Below are 22505 nucleotides of genomic sequence, written 5' to 3'. Positions count from 1 at the left end.
CAGTATCCCCCGCTGCCCCGCTCGGAGCTGGGCTCTGCCTCTCCCCGCCCAGGGCAGGCAGCGCGGGGCTGAGGCGGGGGAGGTGCGCGGCGGGCTGGGTCCGGGGGCAGGAGGCGGCAGCTCCCTGGCAGCTCGGGCTGCCCAGCCACTCGCCCTGTCAACGCGCGAGCCGGGATCCGCCCCCTGCCCAGCCCGGCGGCGCCTGCCCAGCCCCCTCGGGTGGGGAACGGCCGCGCCGCCCTGGGGAGACTCAGAGCAGCAGCGGCAGCAGGACCCCTCCTCCCTCGCTGCATCCCGGGCCCACTTCCCTCCCTCCCTCCCTGGCTCCTCACACCCAGGCTGGGCTGCAGTTCAGGCTGCCCGGCCGCTGGAGAGCTGGAGCATCATCCCCCGGAGCTGAGCCCCTCTCGCCGCCGCAGCCGGGCTCAGCTCCGGGGATGACGCTCCGGCTCTCCAGCGGCCGGGCAGCCTGAACTGCCGTCCAGCCTGTGCGACTCCGGCTGCCATGAGCGCCACCTAGCGACTGCAGCCAGAACTGCAGCGTCAGTTCCAGCGCAGCCCGAAAGCCTCAGCTGACAGGGAACATCTTGGTTCAGCGCCGGCTCCCGGCTTTTTGTGCCCCAAGAAAAAAAAAGGGGGGGGCCTGGAGTGCCGCCCCTTGGAAAGTGCTGCCCCAAGCACACGCTTGGAGCGCTGGTGCCTAGAGCCGGCCCTGGGCACTGGGGGCAGTCTGAGGCGGCTGCTGTGCCTGTGAAGGGAGGAGGGGAGGAGGCGCATGGCAGCCCCCCCCCGGCAGGTGAGTCAGAGTCCAGTCCGATGGGGGCAGGACAGGGCTTATCCTGGCTGGACCCCCTGAGCAGCAGCCTGGGGGGCCAGGGAGGACCCCCCTTCCCTGGAACTCACTGCTGACAGTGGGCAGAGGGCTGGGGGGGGGAGTCCTCCTCTCTGGCCCCCTGCCCCAGCCCAGAGCCTGCACCCAGCACCCAAACTCCATCGCAGAGCCCGCATCCCTCGGGCACCCGAACTCCCTCCCAGAGCCTGAGGCGGGATTGGGGTGGGGACTTGGACCCGTTCTGGGCACCTGCCGCCTGCTGCCACTCCCCAGGGGGAGCGGGGGTCTGCGAGTCCCAGAGCTGCTGCCCTCCCTGACCCCCCCCTCCGGCTCTGACCCCCTGAGCGCCTGCAGGAGCCGAGCCAGCTACAGCCGGGCAGTGCCTGAGTCACAGTCAGTCCGTTCTGATCCCCCCATTGACCAGCTGTTGCTTCCCGCCCCGGTTCCCACTCAGTCACTCCGGATTTCAGCTCCCCTCCCCCCTCCTTCCACCTTCCTCGTTCTGCCTCCACTTATGGCAGGGCAGCGGGGGGGGGGGGGGGGGATGAGAACTGGCTGCTGGTTTATTTCCCAGCCGGACCGAGCTGTGGCAGGCGGTGAATTACTGAACCCAGCGATCCCCGGGGGGGCAGGAACAGCAGCGGGGGGGGGCATTGACACCCCTACACTGGCTCCCCGGCAAACTGCCCCTCCCAGGCCCATCCCCCCAGCCCCGGGCCCTGTGGGGGGGGGAGGACGGACTGGTACTTTCACAGGAATTTGCTCCGCCCCCAACCAGCCCGGGACACAGACCGGTACTTTCACTTCCCCTACTTTTCTACTTTCAGTTTTGCAGCGCGTGTCAGGCCCAGGCGGGGGGCCCCGGCCCCGTCACTTCAGCTACAAATGGCACAACAATAACGATGCCGGGTCGGGTCTCAAACCCTCCAGTGTCGTGACCCCGTGTGCGGCACTGGGGCTGCAGCCTCGGTGAGTGACCTGGGGACCAGGGCCGGATTTGGGGGCTCGTAACCGACGTGACTTCCTGGGGTGCCGGGATGGGGGACGCCGGGCTCGGGGGCTGTGTTTGTTGTTAGTGATAAAAAGACAAATCAAGTGTTTGATGTAAAATGTTTCAGGTTTTCCTTATGTGGCTCATTCGTGTAGTGTAGGGCACCGCTGTCTGTAGGAATTTGCTACTTAGGGGAGCACTTAGTATGCTCGAACAAAGTGACCATTCTCAGTAACATCTGCTGAAGCCACTGCCCTTCACCCTGCCCTTACTAGGCATAAGATTCTGCTGAGTGCTTTGTACAGGGGTTAGAAGTGGCACATCGGAGGAGGGGGAGAGCTCAGTGCTTTGAGCATTGGCCTGTAAACCCAGGGGTGTGAGTTCAGTCCTTGAGGGGGCCACTTAGGGATCTGGGGCAAAATCAGTACTTAGTCCTACTAGTGAAGGCAGGGGGCTAGACTCAATGACCTTTCAGGGTCCCTTCCAGTTCTATGAGATAGGTATAGGTGGCCAGGGTCTTAGCAGGGGGCAAAAATTGACTGGTCAGGGGAGTCAAGCAGCTGGAAGCAGGGTTAGGAAGGTGCTGAAGGGCAAAATCAGGGAGGGGAAGGAGCCATGGGTGAGGCACTGCCAGAGGGTGACAGAAGGCAAAACCCCCACACAGGCAGGGGCAGAGGGTGAGTGGAGCAGAGGGGATTTTTTATTTTCCCTCTCACAGACAGCACCTCTCAGCATGGGCTTCCCAGGGCTGGGTTCTTAAAGACACAGACATCCCAATGCCTAGTCACTGCAGCTCCTCTTTGATGTAACCTACTGAGGTGCTGCAGCAGGAACTTTATTCAGTGAGACCAGGCCTTCCCTACACCCCCCCGGGGGGCTGTAAACCCCCCTGAATTTCCCAAACACCCCTCCAGTGGTCAACTAGTTATGACAGTGTTGCCAATTTTGTCATTGGTGGGAAATTTCAATTGAAATTGAAGCATTAAAACACAATTTAAAAGCATATACAGTTTATGATAAAGTACTTGTACCTGAAGAAGTATAATAGGTTAGAAAACTACGAACAAAGACTGGCTTCCTCACACAGCTGTTGTTTTTTCTGACAATGTCGGCACATTCGTTTCGGCAATGCCGGCCAACCTTATAATTTAAAATTATGATTTGTAAGCAAGGTCTGAATGAGCTCTCCCCTGACAGCCAGTGATGAGCCAGGGGTGGGGGGAAGGCTTCAGGACCAGACTGTATTTACATGAACTCACCTACTCTGCCTAGGTTTCCAGCAGACAGAGCTGTGTTGCCCAAATGATCAATTTTGGCTGGTGTTGGGAGTTCCTGTACTAAACATTTTTATTATAATTATTTTTTATATAAGAACGTCCATATTGGGTCAGACCAATTGTCCATCTAGCCCAGTACTCTGTCTTCCGACAGTGGCCAATGCCAGGTGCTTCAAAGAGAATTAACAGAACAGGACAATTATTGAGTGATCCATCCCCTGTCGTCCACTCCCAGCTTCGGGCAAACAGAGGCTCTCAGAGCATGGTGTTGCATCCCTGCCCATCCTGGCTAATAGCCATTGATGGACAATATCCTCCATTAACTTATCTAGTTCTTTTTTTTTTAATCCTGTTCTAGTCTTCGCCTTCAGAACAGCCCTTGGCAAAAAGTTCCACAGGTTGACTGTGTGTTGTGTGAAGAAGTACTTCCTTTTGTTTGTTTTAACCCTGCTGCCTATTACTGTCATTGGGTGACCCCTAGTTCTTGTGTTATGTGAGGGAGCTTTTCACTTTCTCCACACCAGTCAAGTGTTTTATAGACCTCTATCATATCCCCCCCTTAGTAGTCTCTTGTCCAAGATGGAAAGTCCCCCAGTCTTTTTAATCTCTCCTCATATGAAGCTGTTCCACATGCCTAATCATTTCAGTTGCCCTTCTCTGTACCTTTTCCAACTCCAATATATCTTTTTTGAGATGGGGTGACTAGGACTGCATGCAGTATTCAAGCTGTGAGCATTCCATGGATTTATATAGTAAAAGTGGAGGAGCTTGGTTTGCCAGCCTGATCAGCAAAGCCAATGCTGACAAACTATGTGAAAAGGCTGCAAAACACCAATCCTCTGGACTGCATCAACATGAAGAAAGCCTTATAAGCCAGTCATTGTCAAAGCCAATTTTAGAAGTACTTAATGAGGCTGTTAAGAATGCTGGAGACACAACACAGTTTATGCGAACAAACATGGCTGTCACATTATACTTTCTCTTTAAGCAAGAGATACCACATGCTACAAACTGGAATCCAGTGTTAAATCATTGTCATTTGTTAATCTGGAAGTTGGACACTGGTTCTGACCAAGACCAGCAAATGCTCACTATCTTTCTGCAAGAAACTGAACTGACTGGTTAGAAGCATGCAGTGCCACACTGAAAGCCTCAGCAGTTGAAAAAGTGAAGAACTCTCTCACCGCATTCAGAAAATGTGCATAAATGGCTGATGAATGCACCGATGCAAATGGATGTCAAGTATTAAGTCTGCCTACGTTCTCTTGATAGCAGTGGTAGGTCAGTAGAAGAATTTCTAGATGTTCAGGTTATAGAAGACACATCGCCTGCATCTCTGACAAGCCACAACTTAAAAGAGTTAAATACTTGTCAGTTGAATCCCGAACAGATGGCTGCTTGTGGATTTGATGGAGCTGCAAACTTCTCTGGAAAACATGGTGGAGTACAAGCTTTGCTCAGAGAAAAGTGTAACTCTAATCTCTCCTATACACACTGCAGAGGCCATCTACTCCAACTAGTGCTAGTACAAGCTGCAGAATCTTCAAAAGGCATTTAAAAAGCTATAAATTTAATCAAATATCAGGGGGTAGCCGTGTTAGTCTGTATCCACACACAAAAACGAGGAGTCCGGACATAAGCTTTATTTGGACATAAGCTTTTGCGGGTAAAAAACCCTCTTCTTCAGATGCATGGAGTGAAAATTACAGATGCAGGCATTATTATACTGACACATGAAGAGAAGGGAGTTACCTCACAAGTGGAGAACCAGTGTTGACAGGGCGAATTCAACCAGCATGGATGTAGTCCACTCCCAATAATTGATGCGGAGGTGTCAATACCAAGAGAGGGAAATTTGCTTTTGTAGTGAGCCAGCCACTCACAGTCCCTATTCAAGCCCAAATTAATGGTGTTAAATTTGCAAATGAATTTTAGTTCTGCAGTTTCTCTTTGAAGTCTGTTTTTCAAGTTTTTTTGTTCAAGTATGGCTACTTTTAAATCTGTTATTGAATGTCCAGGAAGATTGAAGTGTTCTCCTACTGGCTTTTGTACGTTACCATTCCTGATGTCCGATTTGTGTCCATTTATTCTTTTATGTAGAGACTGTCCGGTTTGGCCAATGTACATGGCAGAGGGGCATTGCTGGCATATGATGGAATATATCACATTAGTAGATGTGCAGGTAAATGAGTCCCTGATGATGTGGCTCATGTGGTTGGGTCCTCTGATGGTGTTGCTAGACTAGATATGGGGACAGAGTAGGCAACGAGTTTTGTTACAGGGATTGACTCCTGGGTTAGTGTTTCTGTGGTATGGTGTGTAGTCGCTGGTGAGTATTTGCTTCAGGTTGGGGAGCTGTCTGTAAGAGAGGACTGGCCTGCCTCCCAAGGTCTGTGAGAGTGAGGGATCATTTTCCAGGATAGGTTGAAGATCGTTGAAGATGTGCTGGAGAGGTTTTAGCTGGGGGCTGTACGTGATGGCCAGTGGTGTTCTGTTATTTTCACTGCTAGGGCACTGGTACAGTCGGTCAGTAATAGCACAGGACAATGATACAAGGATGATGTCTGGTGACCTGTGTGAAGTGAGCCGTTTGGTCTTAGTTTATTTCATAGGGAACTGGAGCCCACATCATCTCATCCACCATCACAATCGGCACCGATGCAGATGCTGTTTGGAGTCTCAGCACAGAGGTGAAACATCCACTGGACATGGAGTGACTGATTCAGATCCCTAGAGGGGGCCCTGCCCTTGGGGTCTCAGTCTGTGCCGCTGCATGAAGTGAACGTAGCCACAGACTCTGCTAAGTTGTTTTATTTTACTTGTACCAGGAAACCTGTGAAGGAAACTGACACTGTGCAGAGGGTTTTCTCTGCTGATCTTGGGCTGCTGCTGAGCTTCTGTCCAGCTGCCTGCCCTTGTCACACTCCTCACAACCAGAACTCTGTAGCGGTGTCTCTCTAGTGCGGGGGGAAGCCTGGGCAGGTGGGTGTTAAATAAATATTATTTCCCTTATTACAGCTGGGCCCAGTGTATTCCTCAGTTCTTAGGCTGCAGAATTCACCTCTTGCTGCAGATATTGGGCTCCAGAATCTCCATCTGCATCTTCAGAAATCACAGGGGGGATTTTCAAAACCACATAAAACATTTGGATGCCCAGTTCCCATTTGAAATTAATGGGAATTGGCACCCAATTCATATGGACATCAAGGGCAGAAGGGGTCATCATGATCGTCTAGTCTGACCTCCTGCACATTGCAGGCTACAGAACCTCACCCACCCACTCCTGTAATAGACCCCTAGCCTCTGGCTGAGTTACTGAAGTTCTCAAGTCATGACTTAAAGACTTTAAGTAATAGAGAATCCACTATTTACTCTAGTTTAAATCAGAAAGTGACCCGTGCCCCAATGTACAGAGGAAGACAAAAAACAAAAAAACAAAACAGGGTCTCTGCCAATCTGACTTAATATTCCTTCTTGACCCCCAAAATTGTGATAACTTAGACTTTGAGCATGTCAGCAAGACCCACCAAGCAGACACCTGGGAAAGAATTCTCTGTAGCAACTCAGAGTCCTCCCCATCTAATGTCCCATCTCTGGCCATTGGAGATATTTGCTACAGTCACAGATGGGGCACATGGCACTGTAGGCAATGTCATCATACCATCCCCTAGGTGGCTGTGAAACCCCAGCCTAGGTTTCTAGCTTTACGGTTGCAGAGATAACTTTGAAAATGGGAACAGGTAATGACTGCCTGAGTCTGCAGACAGCCTGAAACAGCAGCTCTGAAAAGAGAAAACTGCACCAGACATCTGAGTCAAGGCCCCATGGAGCTTATGCTGGTATGTTATATTATACGTTGTATTAATGTGGATGGAATCAATGGGCCCAAAGAACCAAAGGTGTTAACATGACCCTGTCACTGTCTAATATTAAGCACTTTTAAACAAGGTTCGGGGTTTGGTTTTCAGAGACCTCAGCCTGCTGAGTCCCATGGCAAACACACCATGAAACATCCCTTTAACCTTTTATTAAAGATTCAGAAAAGAAGGACAAACAGTTAAAACATTTGAAATTTAAAGTATTGAGTCAGGCTCTCATTTTAATAACATGCCTTGTTTCCTTTAGCTGCAGAGAGATTTTAGAAGGAAGCACCTCCCTGTATGTCAGTCTTTATGGTTTCAGAGTGGTGGCCGTGTTAGTCTGTATCAGCAAAAGCAAAAACGAGCCCTGGTGGCACCTTAGAGACTAACAAATGTATTTGAGCATAAGCTTTTGTGGGCTAAACCCCACTTCATCAGATGCATGGAGTGCAAAATACAGTAAGCAGTATAAATATTACAGCACATGAAAAGATGGGAGTCGCCTTACCAGGTGGGGGGGGGTCAGCGCTAAAGAGGCCAATTCAATTAAGGTGGAAGTGGCCTATTCTCAAAAGTTGACAAGAAGGGGTGAATATCAAAGGAGGGAAAATTAGAAATGGTAATAGCTGTTCTTTTGAGTAAAAGGGAAGACGTTAGTTGAGATGGGCTGGAGCTGCCATTACTTCTGTGAAAGTCCAATCCCGTTTCCTAGACAACCAAACAAGACAAGCCCAGGAGGGGAGAGAAAAAAACAGCAAAGAGAGGAAATGCAGCTTCTGTCTGTGAGTCTGACTCTGACTTGTAGCCTCGCTGCTGGAGAATCACAGCACATGATCTGATCAGCCACTTGAGGACAGAGCAAACTTTTACCAGCATCGGGTTGCTCAGGGCATTGCTTGTAGCTGCCTCTTTCTGGCCACAGGCTTACAGGACTGTTGCAAAATATACAGAAGGCAAAAGGAGAGGGATAGGACAGAGAAAGGTAGGGAGGGAAGGAAAAGGACACACGGGGTGTGTGTATGTGACAAAGTCTCTTATCCCAGGTGGTGTCTGGGATTTAGCCAGAGTTGGTGGAGGTGGTGATGCCACCTGGGTCCCTCCCTGGCTCGGTCTGGTCAGCGCATCTCTCTGGATCAGGACTATGAAGGCCCAACCATGTAATGGTGGATTCTGAAGTCCCAAGAGATGGTGGGGGTGGCAGCCATGATGGTGAAGCTCGCTCTTTCCAGCTCACCTGTCTCCCAGTCAGCCAGCAGCTAATTTCCCCCAAAAATTCTCTTGTAGAGGTCCCCAAGGGGGAGCGGTGGGTGGAATAGCCCATCCGCTCAGTATTATGTTCCCCAGCTAGGCCTAATTTCAGACACACCCATTGTGGTCCATTGATTTCCCATCCCACACTTCTCATGTTTACCAGGCATGATCTTAACACAGTCCTGGAGTTAAACCAGGAGCCTGTCTGTTGGGACTGATTCAGTCGGCCTGTCTCCCACCAGAGCCGGCACTAGGCATAAGCAGACTAAGCAGTAACTTAGGGCCCCGAGCAGTTCAGGACCATGATTTGTGGAAATAATGCAGTTAGAATTCTCAGGGGCGGGTCAGGGCCACCCCCCACTATTCCTGCTTAGGGCCCCCAATGGGGTAGCTCCGGCTTTGTTTGCAGCTCTTCCTATCAGCGTTTATTGTTACAGGCTATTGTGATATTTTATTAATGTTTGCTCCCTTCTCACAGCTCAGCTCACCATTCAGGGACATTTTTACCCTGAACATCACAACATTCCCTGGTGATGGAATTTAGCATTTTTCCAAGATCCCAGAGACTTCAGCAGGTTTGCTGCATGCAGCCTGGCACCATCTTGCTTTTTTGTTTCCCTGGCTTGCTGGCACCTGCGTCTTGGAGAAGAGCAGAGCAGCTGGGGCCCAGGAGAGGAGTGTCTGAGCCAGGCTGTCTGAACAACATTGCAGGAGCTGAGGCCCAAAGAGTGGGGCTGGGCCACCTGGAGAGTATAGCAACAAACCCTATCCACCAAATAGTCACTGGTTAATTTTGCATCAATGAGTATTTTCAGCCACAAGTCCTGTGTGTATTTGGAGGGTGGGGCTGGGAATGAGGAATATTCCAGGGCACTAGACTAAATTAACATGGCCACTGAGTCTAGTGGCTGCTGAAGCAGACTTTGGTCCCATTGTTTACACAGGACTGAGGTAATTACAGCAACTCCTGGAGCACAAGAAAGCAGCCTGCAGAACTGACTGTGTCACCAGTTGAAGTTAAGAGCTGAGGCTGCTGGCACCAAAGCTGCCCTCTCACTAGCACAGTGGGTGTGTCAGAGGAATTTAATCTTTGTGCCATAACCACCCTGAGGAGGAGCCAATCACAGTCACGTTCCAGCCTCTGTCCTTCTTTCGGTTTTGAAGCTGGTGGATGGGCCAAGAGAGGACGGTGCTTCCATTACATATAAAATATATTAATTTAATGAAAAGCTCAGGGGCAGGCTGGAGTTAACCCTATGGCTCCCTGACCCTTCCGGCAGGATGGATGTCACAGCCTGGAAAAGGGAAGCAGTCACTGGGAGCAGGAGCTCTGCCTAGAGAGAATGGCTCTGGGCATTAGCAAAGCTGGGAGCCCCCTGGAGAGACTGGAACAGCCCAGACACGACTCCGCAGGACTCCGCAGGTAGGGGGTTCACTCACTGCAACTCCAGCTGAATTGCTCCCTTGGTATTTCCTGGCTCATAGCGCTGATTAGTCAGAGGAGCTGCTGCTATCAAAGGGCCTCGCTCCTGGGATTTGGGGGATAAAGTATCACTTTCCCACGGGGAACTCAGCTGTGGCTGTAGAGATGCCCACACAGATTCAGAGACCTGCCCAGTCACTTCTCCACTGCCAGGTTCCCGTTTGTTTGCTGTTCTGCTCTATTTACTGACAGCTGTAGGAACCGATCGCCAGTTGTAATTCTCCTGTGGGGTACTGTTGGGAGTGTGCATTTATTTTCATCATCAGCTCACCACCATGAACTTCCAGAGTGAGAGGCCGAAAGATGGAAGGGAAACACCTGGGGCCAGATTGGGTGCAACTGATGCAGGAAGGGGTGATTTTCTAAAGCTCCTAAGGGATTCAGAACCACAAGCCCATTGATCCTAACTCCCCTGTGTTTGTGAAAATCTCCCCCCCCCCCGAGTGTGAATTGCACCTGTCTGTGCCCTCTAGGCCCTTTGCATTCCGGGGGGGGGTCTCACCCCAGGGGAGGGTAGGTGAGGCTGCTGTTTCCCTTAGGGGAGTTTCTGGCAGGGAAGGGGGATCTTTACCTCTCACCTGCAGGTTATCAGCAGCTGGCACCGAATGCAGGTGCTCAGTGAGTGACTCCCCCGCCAGCCCTGCGCTCACCTACTTCCTCCCCAGCGCGGCTGCTCTTTGCCGGCCCCTGCTGCTGTCCTGGCCTAAGGCAGGTTGCAGCCATTTCCCCTTATCACAGCCCAGACCCAGCCAGAGCTTCCATCGGCGCTATGTGGTGTGAGCCCCGAGTCAAGTCAGCCCTTGTGGGAAGCCCCCCACTGCCCTTCACAGCAACGCAGCCTCTTGCAGGCGCCGGCGGCCATAGAGGCCTAGGGCCACGTTTCCAAGAGAGCTCAGCTCTGAACTGCTCCCAGGCAGGCGCCTGTGTGACATGGGCAGGTTCCCAGGGGCTCTGAGCAGCCACACTCGGGAGGGCAGGGCGGGTGTTGGAGCAACCCCTTACAGGTCTGCATTGCACCCCAAAATATCAGACACTGCAGAAAAGGGTCACAAACGTGATTTGGGGGCTGGAGCAAACGCCTCACAGTAGGAGACGGAAGGAGATTGATCTGTTCCGTTTAGCAAAGAGAAGAGTGAGAGGTGATTTTCTGTCATGGATTCACAAGGGCTGGTCTGTGCCCTGGCCTTCAGCCAGGCCCTTGGGAGTGACCCCTTGATTGTGCTGGACCCCACGATCCACACAATTCCACAGAGGCAAGTCCATGGCTTCAGTGACTCAGAAACTGGGCCTTTGAGCACCAGCGATCCCTGGCTTTCTCCACGGCTCCCTGCAGCAAGTCCAACAAGCCAGACTCCTGCCGGAGACGTGTTCTACCCCTTCAGGGCTCAATGTTCTCAGTGAGTATCTGCAGAGACACCAGGCACCTTTTCCACACCAACTAACCATGTGTTAGTCACCTGGCTATAGAGCCTGAAAGTCCTTAGGTCAGCACAGAGAAGCAAAGTTTAAGAGAGGGTTCAGCCTGGCCAGAGCTGGGGCTCTGCCGAGCCGTGCTGCTGGAGGGTCCCGCTTGTATCGCTCTCTCCCTGTCCCTTTTTTGTCTCTGAGTCCCAAGTGAGTCCCTGTGTCTCTGTCAGCCCAGTCCTTTAACACAGACACCTGGCACCTTCTCCCTTTGTGCTCCAGCTCTCAGCTATTGCTCCTCTTCCCTGTAGAGAGGTGTGGGGGGAGAAACTTGGTGTAGGAGTTGATGCTTAATCGTTGAGGCTTCCCATTGTCTTTTCAAAATCCTCCATTGATATGCGTTGATTCCAGCCCAGACAGTCCGAGTGGCTCTACATCTCAGACACCTAGCCTGTTCGGCCATGTCCCAGCGAGACAATCAATTCTTTTCCCCAAAGCAGCAGCAATGCCAAGGGGATTGGTACAGAGTCCTACTGATAGTTCATAAAAATATTTCAGTAAAATTCCCCACCTGTCACACCTTCATGAAGAAGGTACATGGTGCTAACGGTCTCTTTAATAAAGTGGAGAAAGGCATAACAAGAACCAATGGGTGGAAGTTAAAACTGGACAAATTCTAATTAGAATTAAGGCACAGAATTGTAACCATGAGGGTGATTAATCACTGGAACAAACTACCAAGGGAACTGGTGAATTGTCCGTCTTTTGCTGTCTTCAGATAAAGACTTGGTGACTTTCTGGAAGATGCTTCAGTCAAACACAAGTTTGGGCTCAGTACAGGGATAAATGGGTGAGAGTGTTTGGCCTGTGCCACAGATCAGACTAGATGATCTAATGGTCCCCTCTGATCTTAGTCTATGAATATTGGGAAGTGCGCTAATGTAAACATAACTGATCCATGGACCAGGGCTATGAAAGTTAGACAACCTGGCACTGGCACTGCATTCCACTCACTCGCTGTCTGGTTTGTTATTTCTCCTGTTCCCCAGACCAAGCTACGATGACGGGGAAGGTTCCCTCGTTCTCCCCTGGTTCCACAGTGAGCTCCGCTCTGCTCGGCTACGTCGCTCTCTGCCTCGCTCTACAGGTTCGCAGGCTGGTGTCAGGTAGGAGCTCATGGAGAAATCACAGGCTACACCTGGGTCCCCAGTAACCATGGTTACTATCTATACACCATCTTGTCAGACCTTGACACTACATCCTTCCTACTGCTCTGGCTGATTTCTGGCAGTTTCTAAAACACAGAACACAGTGAGCACCACTACAGGGCTCGCAAACTATTTAAAAGGAAACTACCCAATTCCTAGACACTGCACTGACAGACCGAATACGTCAGAAATCAGACTCTTCAGTCACGAAGGGGTCCTGAATCCTAGGCTCTCCAGTTTAGATGTAACAACCCACAAGTCATTCATGCTGCACTAGGCACATGTGACTAGGGCTCAGAGCTAAACCTCATCTCACAGTGAGGATGTGAGGATATTTGCTGGCTTCTTCATTCTGTGTCTTCAGTGAAGCCCTGATAGTGACCCACTCCACCCCCGGGCTGGCTCCACAGCTACTCGGGCATTTTGGTTCCCTCCTACTGTGGTTTCCATCCTGTTAATTTAACCAGCTCTCTCTGTCTCTCCTGATGCTGAGTCTCTGCACCGAGATTCCCACATCCTGTGCAGTTCCATAGTGACCGATTCTCTGTTTCTTGCACTTTTCTATCTGCCTCCTTCTCCCTCTCCATTATCTGACCCCTGACTTTACCTTTAAAGCTATTGCCTGCATAGTGATGATCTGTTTTCATATCTTTACACCTTGTCAGCCTTTACACCCCCCCTCCTGCAGATGAGGAGGCCCCTGTGCTGGAGCAGCACGAAAAGGCCTTGGTGTATCAGAGAACCAGGCCCCCAGTACCATTATCCCCAGGGTGCCTATGAGAAGTTAGAGCTTTATTCAGAGATAATAGGGACAGTGTATAACACTCGTGTGAACTCTGTGTGACAGATATTGCAGCCACATGCTGCATTTTGGGGACTATCAAATTCACTTTATGAATGTTCTGTTTATTTTTGTACCCTCTTTATCAATGGTATCTATACATGTTATATGTATCTTTGTGGGACTGGGATTGTAATCTATGCCATGGAGGAGGGTTACCCCATCTCCTTCAGAATGTACAGACCAGGGGGTAATTACTTGTGGGACAGGTAACAGCTCCAGAGAAGTACCACTCCTAGGGAGAATTGCATAAACTGGGTTAGACCAGGTCCCAGAAACCCAAGAGAACAAAGATTTTTGGTATAAAAGTTGGCTTTGAACTGACCAGAGGCCCCGAGATCTTGGGCTGCAAAGTGACAGAACCTGTTAACCAAGAGGACAAACCCTTAGAGAAAGGTTTGAAAGACTTTGGAACCTACCGAAGAGTCCCATGTGCCAGATGAGAATTCTTTGGGATAAGCATAACATGTGTTCAGACCTTTGATTGGTTTATGGTAAGTTTTCTCTGTCAGGCTTTTGTCTTTAAATGGTCTCACTTCTAATGCAGGGCGCTCTCTTACTGTGTGTCTTACGGCTGAATTAACGCCACGCCCAGCCCCTCGCCGATTTAATTTCCCTTTTTCATTGTACATTTCACAGCACAGTTCATAGTGGCTGGACCTGACCATCCAGTCATTGCCTCCCTAGGTGGGGAGGCCATCCTGCCCTGCCACCTCTCCCCCAGGATGAGCGCTGAGAACATGGAGGTGAGATGGTTCCGATCCCAGTTCTCTGCAGTCGTGCACCTGTACCGTGATGGGCAGGATCAGTACGGACAGCAGATACCGGAATATCGAGGAAGAACTGAGCTCTTAAGAGACCACATCACCAATGGGAGTGTTTCCCTGAGAATACGCAATATCCGACCCTCTGACAATGGACAGTACAAGTGTTTTTTTCAGTCCAGTGTCTCTTATGAAGATGCTGTATTGGAACTACATGTGGCAGGTCAGTAACTTCTGATGTTTTAATGTCTTCAACAGGGTAATAAGTGGAGTCAGAGGGTTCATTGTGAGATGACACAATTTTTCTCATTATAGTGGGGCAGCAGCTCTGCTCTGGACAAAGTTGAGTCTAGTTTGCTGTATAATATCCATTTTTTCAAAGTTCTCTAAAACCAAGACACATGCTCATGGTGTGTCTACAGTGGCAGACTTTCTTCACCGGCAGTTCCAGCGCCGCTCAGCGAGTGCTAAAGGGAAACCGCTGTTGTGTGTTCACACTGTCAGCTGCCTGCGCAATAGCGTGTTCAGACTTGCGGCATTTGCATCGTCATTCAGCAGCTATCCCACAGAGCACGTCTTCCTCTTCCGCCGCTAAGTGTTGTGGGAAGGCAGAGGGGGTTGCAAGGCATCCTGGGCCCTGTCCCAATGCCCTATGATGCATTGCTTTGCATCCCAGCAATTCCTGTACTTCCTTCCACATTTGGCGCCATCTTTCAACGGTTTGCGTAGTGTGCACTCTGCCTCTTCAGTCTGCAGGAATGGATCCCGCACTGTTGACCAACATGCTGCTCACTCTGACTAACACGTCACAAGTGGCAGTGAAGTTGTTCCTTAAACTACAAAGGCAAGACATGTCTAATATTGATCTCACCGCACGCAATAGCTATGACATGAGATTGCTTGTGGCATTCACGGAGGGGCTAACTACAGTGGAACGCTGGTTTTGGGCTCAGGAAATAAGCACTGAGTGGTGGGATCACATCGTCATGCCCATCTGGGATGATGAGAAGTGGCTGCAGAACTTTCGAATGAGGAAAGCCACTTTCATGGTATTGTGTGGTGCTCTCGCACCAGCTCTGTGGCACAGGGACACAAAAATGAGAGCTGCCCTGTTGTTGGAGAAGCGTGTGGCGATTGCACTGTGGAAGCTGGCAACTCCGGACAGCTACCGATCATTCGCTAACCAGTTCAGAGTGGGAAAGTCAACCGTTGAACTTGTGTTGATGGAAGTGTGGAGGGCCATTAATCGCATTCTGCTGCGTAAGACCGTGGACTCTGGGCAACATGCGCGACATTGTGGTTGGCTTTGCACAAATGGGCTTCCCTAACTGTGGAGGGGAGATAGATGGCACTCATATTCCAATTCTGGCACCGGACCACATAGCCACCGAGTACATTAATCACAACGGGTATTTCTTTATGGTTCTCCAAGCGCTTGTGGATCGCCATAGGTGTTTCATGGACGTTAAAGCAGGCTGGTCCAGAAAGGTGCATGACGTATGCAACTTTCAGAACACTGGCCTGTTCAGGAATCTGGAAGCAGGAACTTTCTACCCAGACCAGAAGATCATCGTAGGGGAAGTCGAAATGTCCATTGTGATCCTGGGAGACCCCACCTACCCGTTAAAGCTGTGGTTTATGAAGCCATAAACGGGGAACCTTGACAGCAGCAAGGAGTGGTTCAACAACAGGCTCAGCAGGTGCAGAATGACTCTTGAGTGTGCTCTTGGTCATTTAAAGGCCCACTGGCACTGCCTATATGGGAGGCTGGACCTGGCCAATGACAATATTCCTATGGTTATTTCCACGTGCTGAACGGTCCATAATATTTGTGAAGGGAAGGCTGAAAGCTTCACTCAGGGCTGGACCGTTGAGTCTCAGCACCTGGATGCTGACTTTGAACAGCCAGAGACCAGGGCTATTAGAGGGGCACAGTGTGAGGCCATAAGGATGAGGGATGCCTTGAGGCAGCCATTTGAAGCTGAAAGCCACTAATATTTGTTGCTACGCTCGGGATTGCAGTGCTTGTAATGCTAGGAGGTGATTATGTTGGTGTGGATGATGCACTGTGAAGGTTTAAGAAAATGGACTGTTGCTTTGCAGGGCTATGTTTGCATTCAGTTAATGTAATAAAGGTCGCTTTCAAACCAAAACAAATCTTTTATTAAAAAAACAACTGGAGGAGACACACACACACACACACACACACACACACACACACACACACACACACACACACACACACACAAAATCAGCAGTGAGGGGGATGATGGAAGGGAGGGTCCCAGGGGGAGGTGGGGTCCCAAGATGGTTAAAGATTTGTGTATGTCCAGGTGTCATATGCACCCTTGTCCTTTGGAGTACTGTGCAGTGGGTACTGTGCTTCAGCAGGGTAAACTGCAGAGGAATGGGTGTCGAGTGCAGTAGGTACTGGGAGTCCACAGAGCTGGACTGTGTGTTGGCGCTCTGTGTGTGTGTGTGTGTGTGTGTGTGTGTGGGTTGGGGGTGGTGCATGGGAAAGAGTTTTGCAACAACAGCTGCAGGGGAGGGTGGGCCGGAGCTGCTCAGTTTTCAGTGCTAGGAGTGCCTGGAGCGTGTCCACTTGGCGCTCCCTAATCTTTAAGAGCCTCTCCGTGGCTTCGTTCTGGCACTCTGTGTTCTCCTTTTGGTCCCTCTTCTTGCTGTCCTGCCACTCATTCAACTCTTGTTTTTCGGCTGCAGAGTGCAGCATGACATCACGCAGAAGATCCTCTCTACTTTTTCGTGGCTGCTTTCTAATCCTGCGCAGCCATTCAGCCGGTAATAAAAAAGAGGGAGGCTGAGCTCCCAAGGTCAGATTTGTGAAGCCAAAATGAAGCATTTTACGGAGGCTGTGTTTGCAACACAGAGACCACTGAATCAGTGTTTTAAAACACAGCCAGTACTCACACACCTGTCACTAACTGGCTGACCCCAGGCAAGCACACATGAGCCACAAGACCCCCAAAATGGTGAGTAGCCACAGGGGCAGGGTAAATTACTCTTCCCGGACCCTGCTGTACACTGGGCACGTGGCTCTTGGGGAGAGCCAGCACTGTAGGCGGGGGCTGATCATTGTTCCTGTCCCCACACTTTCCACAGGCTGTGCTCATTATGGAAGATATCTCGCTGCTGAGGGTGAATCAAGGGAGGGTCATCTCAAGGAATGCGGCTTCCACCCAGGCCCTCATGCAGCTAGCCCGTGTGCAGCAATGGTCCCCCCCAAACACACACAATGATGGCTGAGTAGCGTGGGAACGTTACCCTTAGTGGGGCAAGAAACAAAGCAGCTCTGCCAAAGAACCCGTGGCAGCCGATTGACCAGTATCTCCACGAGAGTTTCCTGGAAATCTCTGAGGCAGATTCCCGTGAAGTGAGGGAGTCCATCAACACCCTGTTCCGCCGCTCTGCCTAGGCATGTGGTGGTACACGCATCGCACAGACACAAGGCAGCCTTCTGCAAATCCCTCCGGCAAGCTCAGCACACAGAAACAAGCCAGCCTTCTGCAACCCTCCTCCCCCCAACAGCTCGCTTCAGTGATTCCCAAAATCAAAGCCACTTACCAGGGGCCTCATCTCCTGTTTCTGCTTCGCCAAGCTCTGAACGCTGTGACTGGCTAGCCACCTCTAAGGTACACAAGAGCTCCTGGCTGCATGCATCTCTGAACAAGTCATCTTCTGGCTCTGGGTCCACCTCCCTCTCCGCAGCCTCGTCCAAGATTTCCTCCTCCTGGCTCAGTCCACTCTTGACTGGCACGGAAGCCCCTGAAGTATCCACGGGACTCTTCGCACTGAAGGTGGGGTCACCACTGAGTATCATGTCGAGCTCTTTGTAGAACCGGCATCTTGTGGGTGCAGCACCGGAGCGGCAGTTTGCCTCCCACACCTTGTGGTAGGCGTTCCACAGCTCCTTCACTTTGACCCTGCACTGCAATGTGTCCCGGTCATGACCCCTTTCTGTCATGAAGTGTGAAATCTGTCCGTAGGTATCATAATTCCTACAGCTGGAGCACAACTGGGACTGGACAGCCTCCTCTCCCCAAACTCTGATGAGGTCCAGCAGCTCAGCATTGCTCCAAGCGGGGGATCGCCTGGTGTGTGGAGCAGCCATGGTCACCTGGAAAGATGCGCTGAGACCACCGCATGCCGAGCAAACAGGAAGGGGACTTTCAAAATTCCCAAGGAATTTAAAGGATAGGGCTGAAGGTTGGTCACCTGAGGGCAGGGCAGTAGCGTTCTAATCGATGACCAGAAAGGCGAGAACAGGCGTGTGGGACACCTCCTGGAGGCAAATCACAGTGTTGTAATCGACCAGGGTGTCTACGCTGGCACTGTGGTGCTGTAGCCCCAGTGCAGAAAGTTGTACACCTCTTGTCGAGGTGGTTGTTTTACAGCGCTTCAACTGCGCAGTTTCTGCACACAAAGTGGCTTGGCAGTGTGTACACCTCGGGAGTTACAGCTCTCAATGCTGCTTTACTGCGCAGAAACTTGCCGGCATAAACAAGGCCTCAGATTGTTTTGAAAACTGCTGCGACTCATTGGAGTCTGGGGTTGGGTTAGTGGCCCAAATGTGAGGTCTTTAGAGCAAGGAATTAATGAGACACACAAACACCCCTAAACAGTCAGGTGACATTAACATGTTGTGGTGATTACAACTATTTTGTGCACACCTGGGACTGAACAATGATTCTGATCCTCCGAAAACTGACGCCACCAGCTGGGATTGATCTCAGCTCATGTCTGGCCCCTTCAGGGTAACAGTGGTTGATGCACAGGGACCTATAGCCCAGAGCCTGGTCTAAGGGTGGGCGAATTGGGGATTTCCCCGCCCCCAGCACACGTAGAGGCAGGAGGCCTGACCCCTGAAGGTGCTGTCAGAGAGACCAGCAAGGGGACAGAGGTGTAGCTAGTTCTGTAACCATGACATGAGGCTTAGGTCAGGTGTAGCGAACTCCTGGTCTCCATTCAAACACTGCTGCACACAAACCACCCTGACTTGCAAAATTTTATCGCCTCATCACCCTTGCCCTGAGGATTCCTTCTGGGATGTTGCCTTCACTTACCCCTCACCAAGCCCTGGAGATCACTGGCATATCTGACACCAGACTGCTGACAATCCCCATGGCAAGGAGTCTGTGCCCTGCTACTGACACAGCCTGCACAACTCAGCACTGAAATGAGGCATGATCGATCCCTCAAGTTACACCTGCACCTCTCCGCATATCACAGTGACAGCTCTGCCAATAGGCTCAAATAATCCCCCCCACTGGTCATTACAGCTACACCGAGCACACTGCATGCAGCTTTAGTGCATGCAGCCAATTCCCAGTGGTTATTGCCAGCTTCAAAGGGGCAGAGTTAAGGTTGTTTGGGTGTTTACCTTCACTATGGATTTCCTGGTTTTAGAGGTCTGAGTTTTGCTGAAAAAGGCATTCTGGAAAGGCAGGAGATAATACGGAGTTAAGGTTGCCTGGAGGTAACTAAGTTTTTTGTCAGTGAATAGACATGAGGGAGGATTACAGGAAGGTGCCATTGTTTGTGTTGTGTTCCACAGATTTGAATTGCAGCATGTATCTGCCTCCACGGCAGCTGCATCCCTGTGTTCAGTGTAGCTGTACTGACCAGTGGAGAGAGTAGTGGGGACAGGGTCTCAGAGCTGTCACTGTGCTGTGGAAGAGCAGGAGATAATCTCACCAGGCAGCCTGAACTCTGTGCTAACGAAGGTTTTGTCAGTGGATTTTCTAGTTGTTTTTTATTTTTAACAGAAAGGGAAACATTTGTTGTAGGAGCTAGTGGCCATTTACGTGGTTGTAGTTCTCATCTAGGTTTGCAGTTGCTACATGACTGTGCCTCAGTAATAATCAAAAGTATAGTATAGTGCTTTTCCATTAGTAGACCTGAAAGAACTTTACATCATTATCCCCATTTTACAGATGGGAAACTGAGACACAGAGCAGAGACGTGAGTTGCCCAAGGTCACCCAGCAGCTCAGTGGCAGAGCGAGGAATAGTCCCAGTCCTGGGAATGCTCTGTTAGGCCACTCAGTTGCTCTGTGGTTGCTCACTGCCCCTCCCCCCTGTATGTTCTGTGATAGTGCAATGGGGATAACGGTCGTGCTTTGCAATGTTTGCAGTGTGTAGCTTGTAACAGGGCTGGTGAGAGAAATCTCATCCCAGGTCTCTGTCCCAACACCTTGACAGTTTTATTATACAGCGGATACTCTAAGCGTGTGAGAGGAGACTCGTGTGTCTGTTTCCTTCTCCACCATCCCCCACAACATGTAGCTCCCCTCTGCCCTGCGTTTCTGGGGGCCCACATCACAGGCAGCAGCTTACTGGTGGGCCACACAGTACCTCGGTTATGTGAGCTACACACTGAGCTGGGCTCCTCACCCCAACTACCAAGCCTAGCTAGACCCTCTGCCCCCGGTCCAGCCAGACTTCCCCAGCCATGTTGCAGGCTCACCCAATCCAACTCCACCTCCCCGACACAGTCTGGCAACCCCACAGAGAGGCGATGTGTATTTTAACTATTCATTTCCTGCGTTTCAGATGTTTACATTTCCACCATATTCAGCCCCCACCCCACTCCCCTGTGATCACAGATTACATGAGGGGGTTAGACACCCCAACAGTGGCAGGGGATCCCAGATCCCAGGACATACAGTGGGAAGAAAAAGGAATTCAGAGCCCTGCAAAAGGGTAGGGCTCCCCCAGATCCCAGAATGGGGAAGGGGAGAATTTGGGGCTGACAGGACTCCCTGCCCCTAAACCCACAACTTTTACTGTCACCCCTCACAATATCAAATCCCTCCCATCCCACGTCTTCCCCATATCTGAGGAGGCCTCAACCCTTTTTTCCTCCCGTTTCACCCGTTCCAATTTATCCCCCTCCCCATAATACCCACATTCCTTGCTGCAGACCCAACCCCTGTTCCCATCTCCTCTTCCATCCCCATCACCCCTCCCAGCGAGTGTTTGCCGTGTAATTTATTTTCTTTTCAAATATAGTTTCAGCACGTTCCAATTTATCTCCTGGATACAGATTACATCTCAAAAAAGAAAAACAAAATCAAAACAAAAACCAAAAAATCCATCCGCCTTGAAATAGGCCTTGTCTACACTGCCAACTTTTGTTGACAAAAGTTACGCCGACAATCAAAAAGTGCTATAATAATGTGACCCGTCTGCCAGCTGGAGTGGGCAGCAAGAAGCGCCGGGTTCAATATCTAGGGGGTTCCTTTTCAACAATATAACCAAAACCGGCTTGAGCTCCTGCCCAGTAATGTGGGAAAATTTCACTGTACGCTCTGGGCACTTCTAAGAGGCAATTCTTCCCCTCTCGCAAGCAGAGTCTGAGATAGAAATAGTTTCTTTAATAAAAGTAACCTAGTATTAATCTGAGAAAACAGTACAAGCGATATTCATAAACACAAAAGCATGAGCAAAACACCCTCCCCAGAGTGTGCTGGGCAGTGTCCTTTGCTTCAGGTTCTTGAGTCCAGCAACCAAGTTCTTGCAGTGTGCCCCCCGTTTAACACACCACTCACAGTTGTTGTACCTGGTCAGCACAGACCCAGAGTTCATAGGTACATCTGTGTGCATTCTGCTCCTGCCATGAGCGGGGGGAGGGGGGTAAATGCACCTGCAGGCCGCCTGCTCACCACTCCCACTGCCCCCCTGCTCACTGCTCCTGCCAGCCACTTGCCCGCTGCTCCTGCCTGCCACCGCCACTGGGTCACTGCTCCCACCGGATTAAGATCATTCAGATTAAGATTTTATTTCAGTTTAGCTCATCAGTAAAAGTATGATCTGGTGCAGAAGGCATTACCTTAACCCTGCATTTTTTTGTTATCTAATGTCTGTATTTTGTGGGTGTGAGTGTGGGTGTGTTTCCTGGCTCAGAGGAGTCCAGTTTTCTGCTGCCAACTTCGGCGTTCTGGAAGGGTACAAGGCACAGCCGAGGCAACTTGAACTCCCCAGTAACAAAGTTTTTTGGTAGTGAATTAATTTAATGTTTGTCTATACCAGTGGTGGGCAAACTTTTTGGACTGATGGCTGCATCGGGTTTCAGAAATTGTATGGAGGGCCGGTTAGAGGAGGCTGTGCCTCCCCAAACAGCCAGGCATGGCCCGGCCCCCAACCCCTATCTGACCCCCCCCCAACCCCCCGCTTCTCACCCTCTGATGGCCCCTCTGGGACTCCTGCCCCATCCAACCCCCACGTTCCCTGATGGCCCCCCTGGAACCTCTGCTCTATCCACCCCCCCGCTCTCTGTCCCCTGACCACCCCCAGACCTCCCACCCCTAACTGACCCCTGCTGCCCCATCCAACCCCCCCCCCTTCCTAACCGCCTTCCCGGGATCCCTGCCCCATCCAACCCCCCTGTTCTCTGTCCTCTGTCCTCTGACTGCCCCGGCCCCTGACCACCACCCCCAAACTTCCCTGCCCTCTCTCCAACCCCCCTCTGTCAGCCCCTGCCCCCTTACCGCGCTTCCTGGAGCACCGATGGCTGGCGGCGCGGCTGCACCAGGATAGGCAGCCGTGCCGCCCAGCTAGAGCCAGCCACGCACCGTG

The 22505-nt window shown here is 51.1% G+C and overlaps 1 protein-coding gene across 2 annotated transcripts in view; it reads left to right on the top strand.

The window, feature by feature from the left end:
- Window positions 1-1432: 1432 nt before the first annotated feature.
- Window positions 1433-22505, top strand: part of LOC112061047 (butyrophilin subfamily 1 member A1-like) — a 71485-nt gene continuing 50412 nt past the window's right edge. The window contains exons 1-3 of one of the 2 annotated variants that reach the window (XM_065565014.1): window positions 1433-1801; window positions 12148-12264; window positions 13787-14134. In XM_065565014.1, coding sequence (XP_065421086.1) covers window positions 12159-12264; window positions 13787-14134 — 454 coding nt within the window. In that variant the 5' untranslated portion in view covers window positions 1433-1801; window positions 12148-12158. The remainder of the gene's footprint in view (window positions 1802-12147; window positions 12265-13786; window positions 14135-22505) is intronic. The other variant, XM_065565013.1, reaches the window with a different exon arrangement.

The sequence above is a fragment of the Chrysemys picta genome, chromosome 12, assembly GCF_011386835.1.
Source record: "Chrysemys picta bellii isolate R12L10 chromosome 12, ASM1138683v2, whole genome shotgun sequence".
Classification (NCBI taxonomy): Eukaryota; Metazoa; Chordata; order Testudines; family Emydidae; genus Chrysemys; species Chrysemys picta.
Note: the sequence above shows the minus strand (reverse complement) of the source record. Positions and strands in the feature narration are given on the sequence as shown.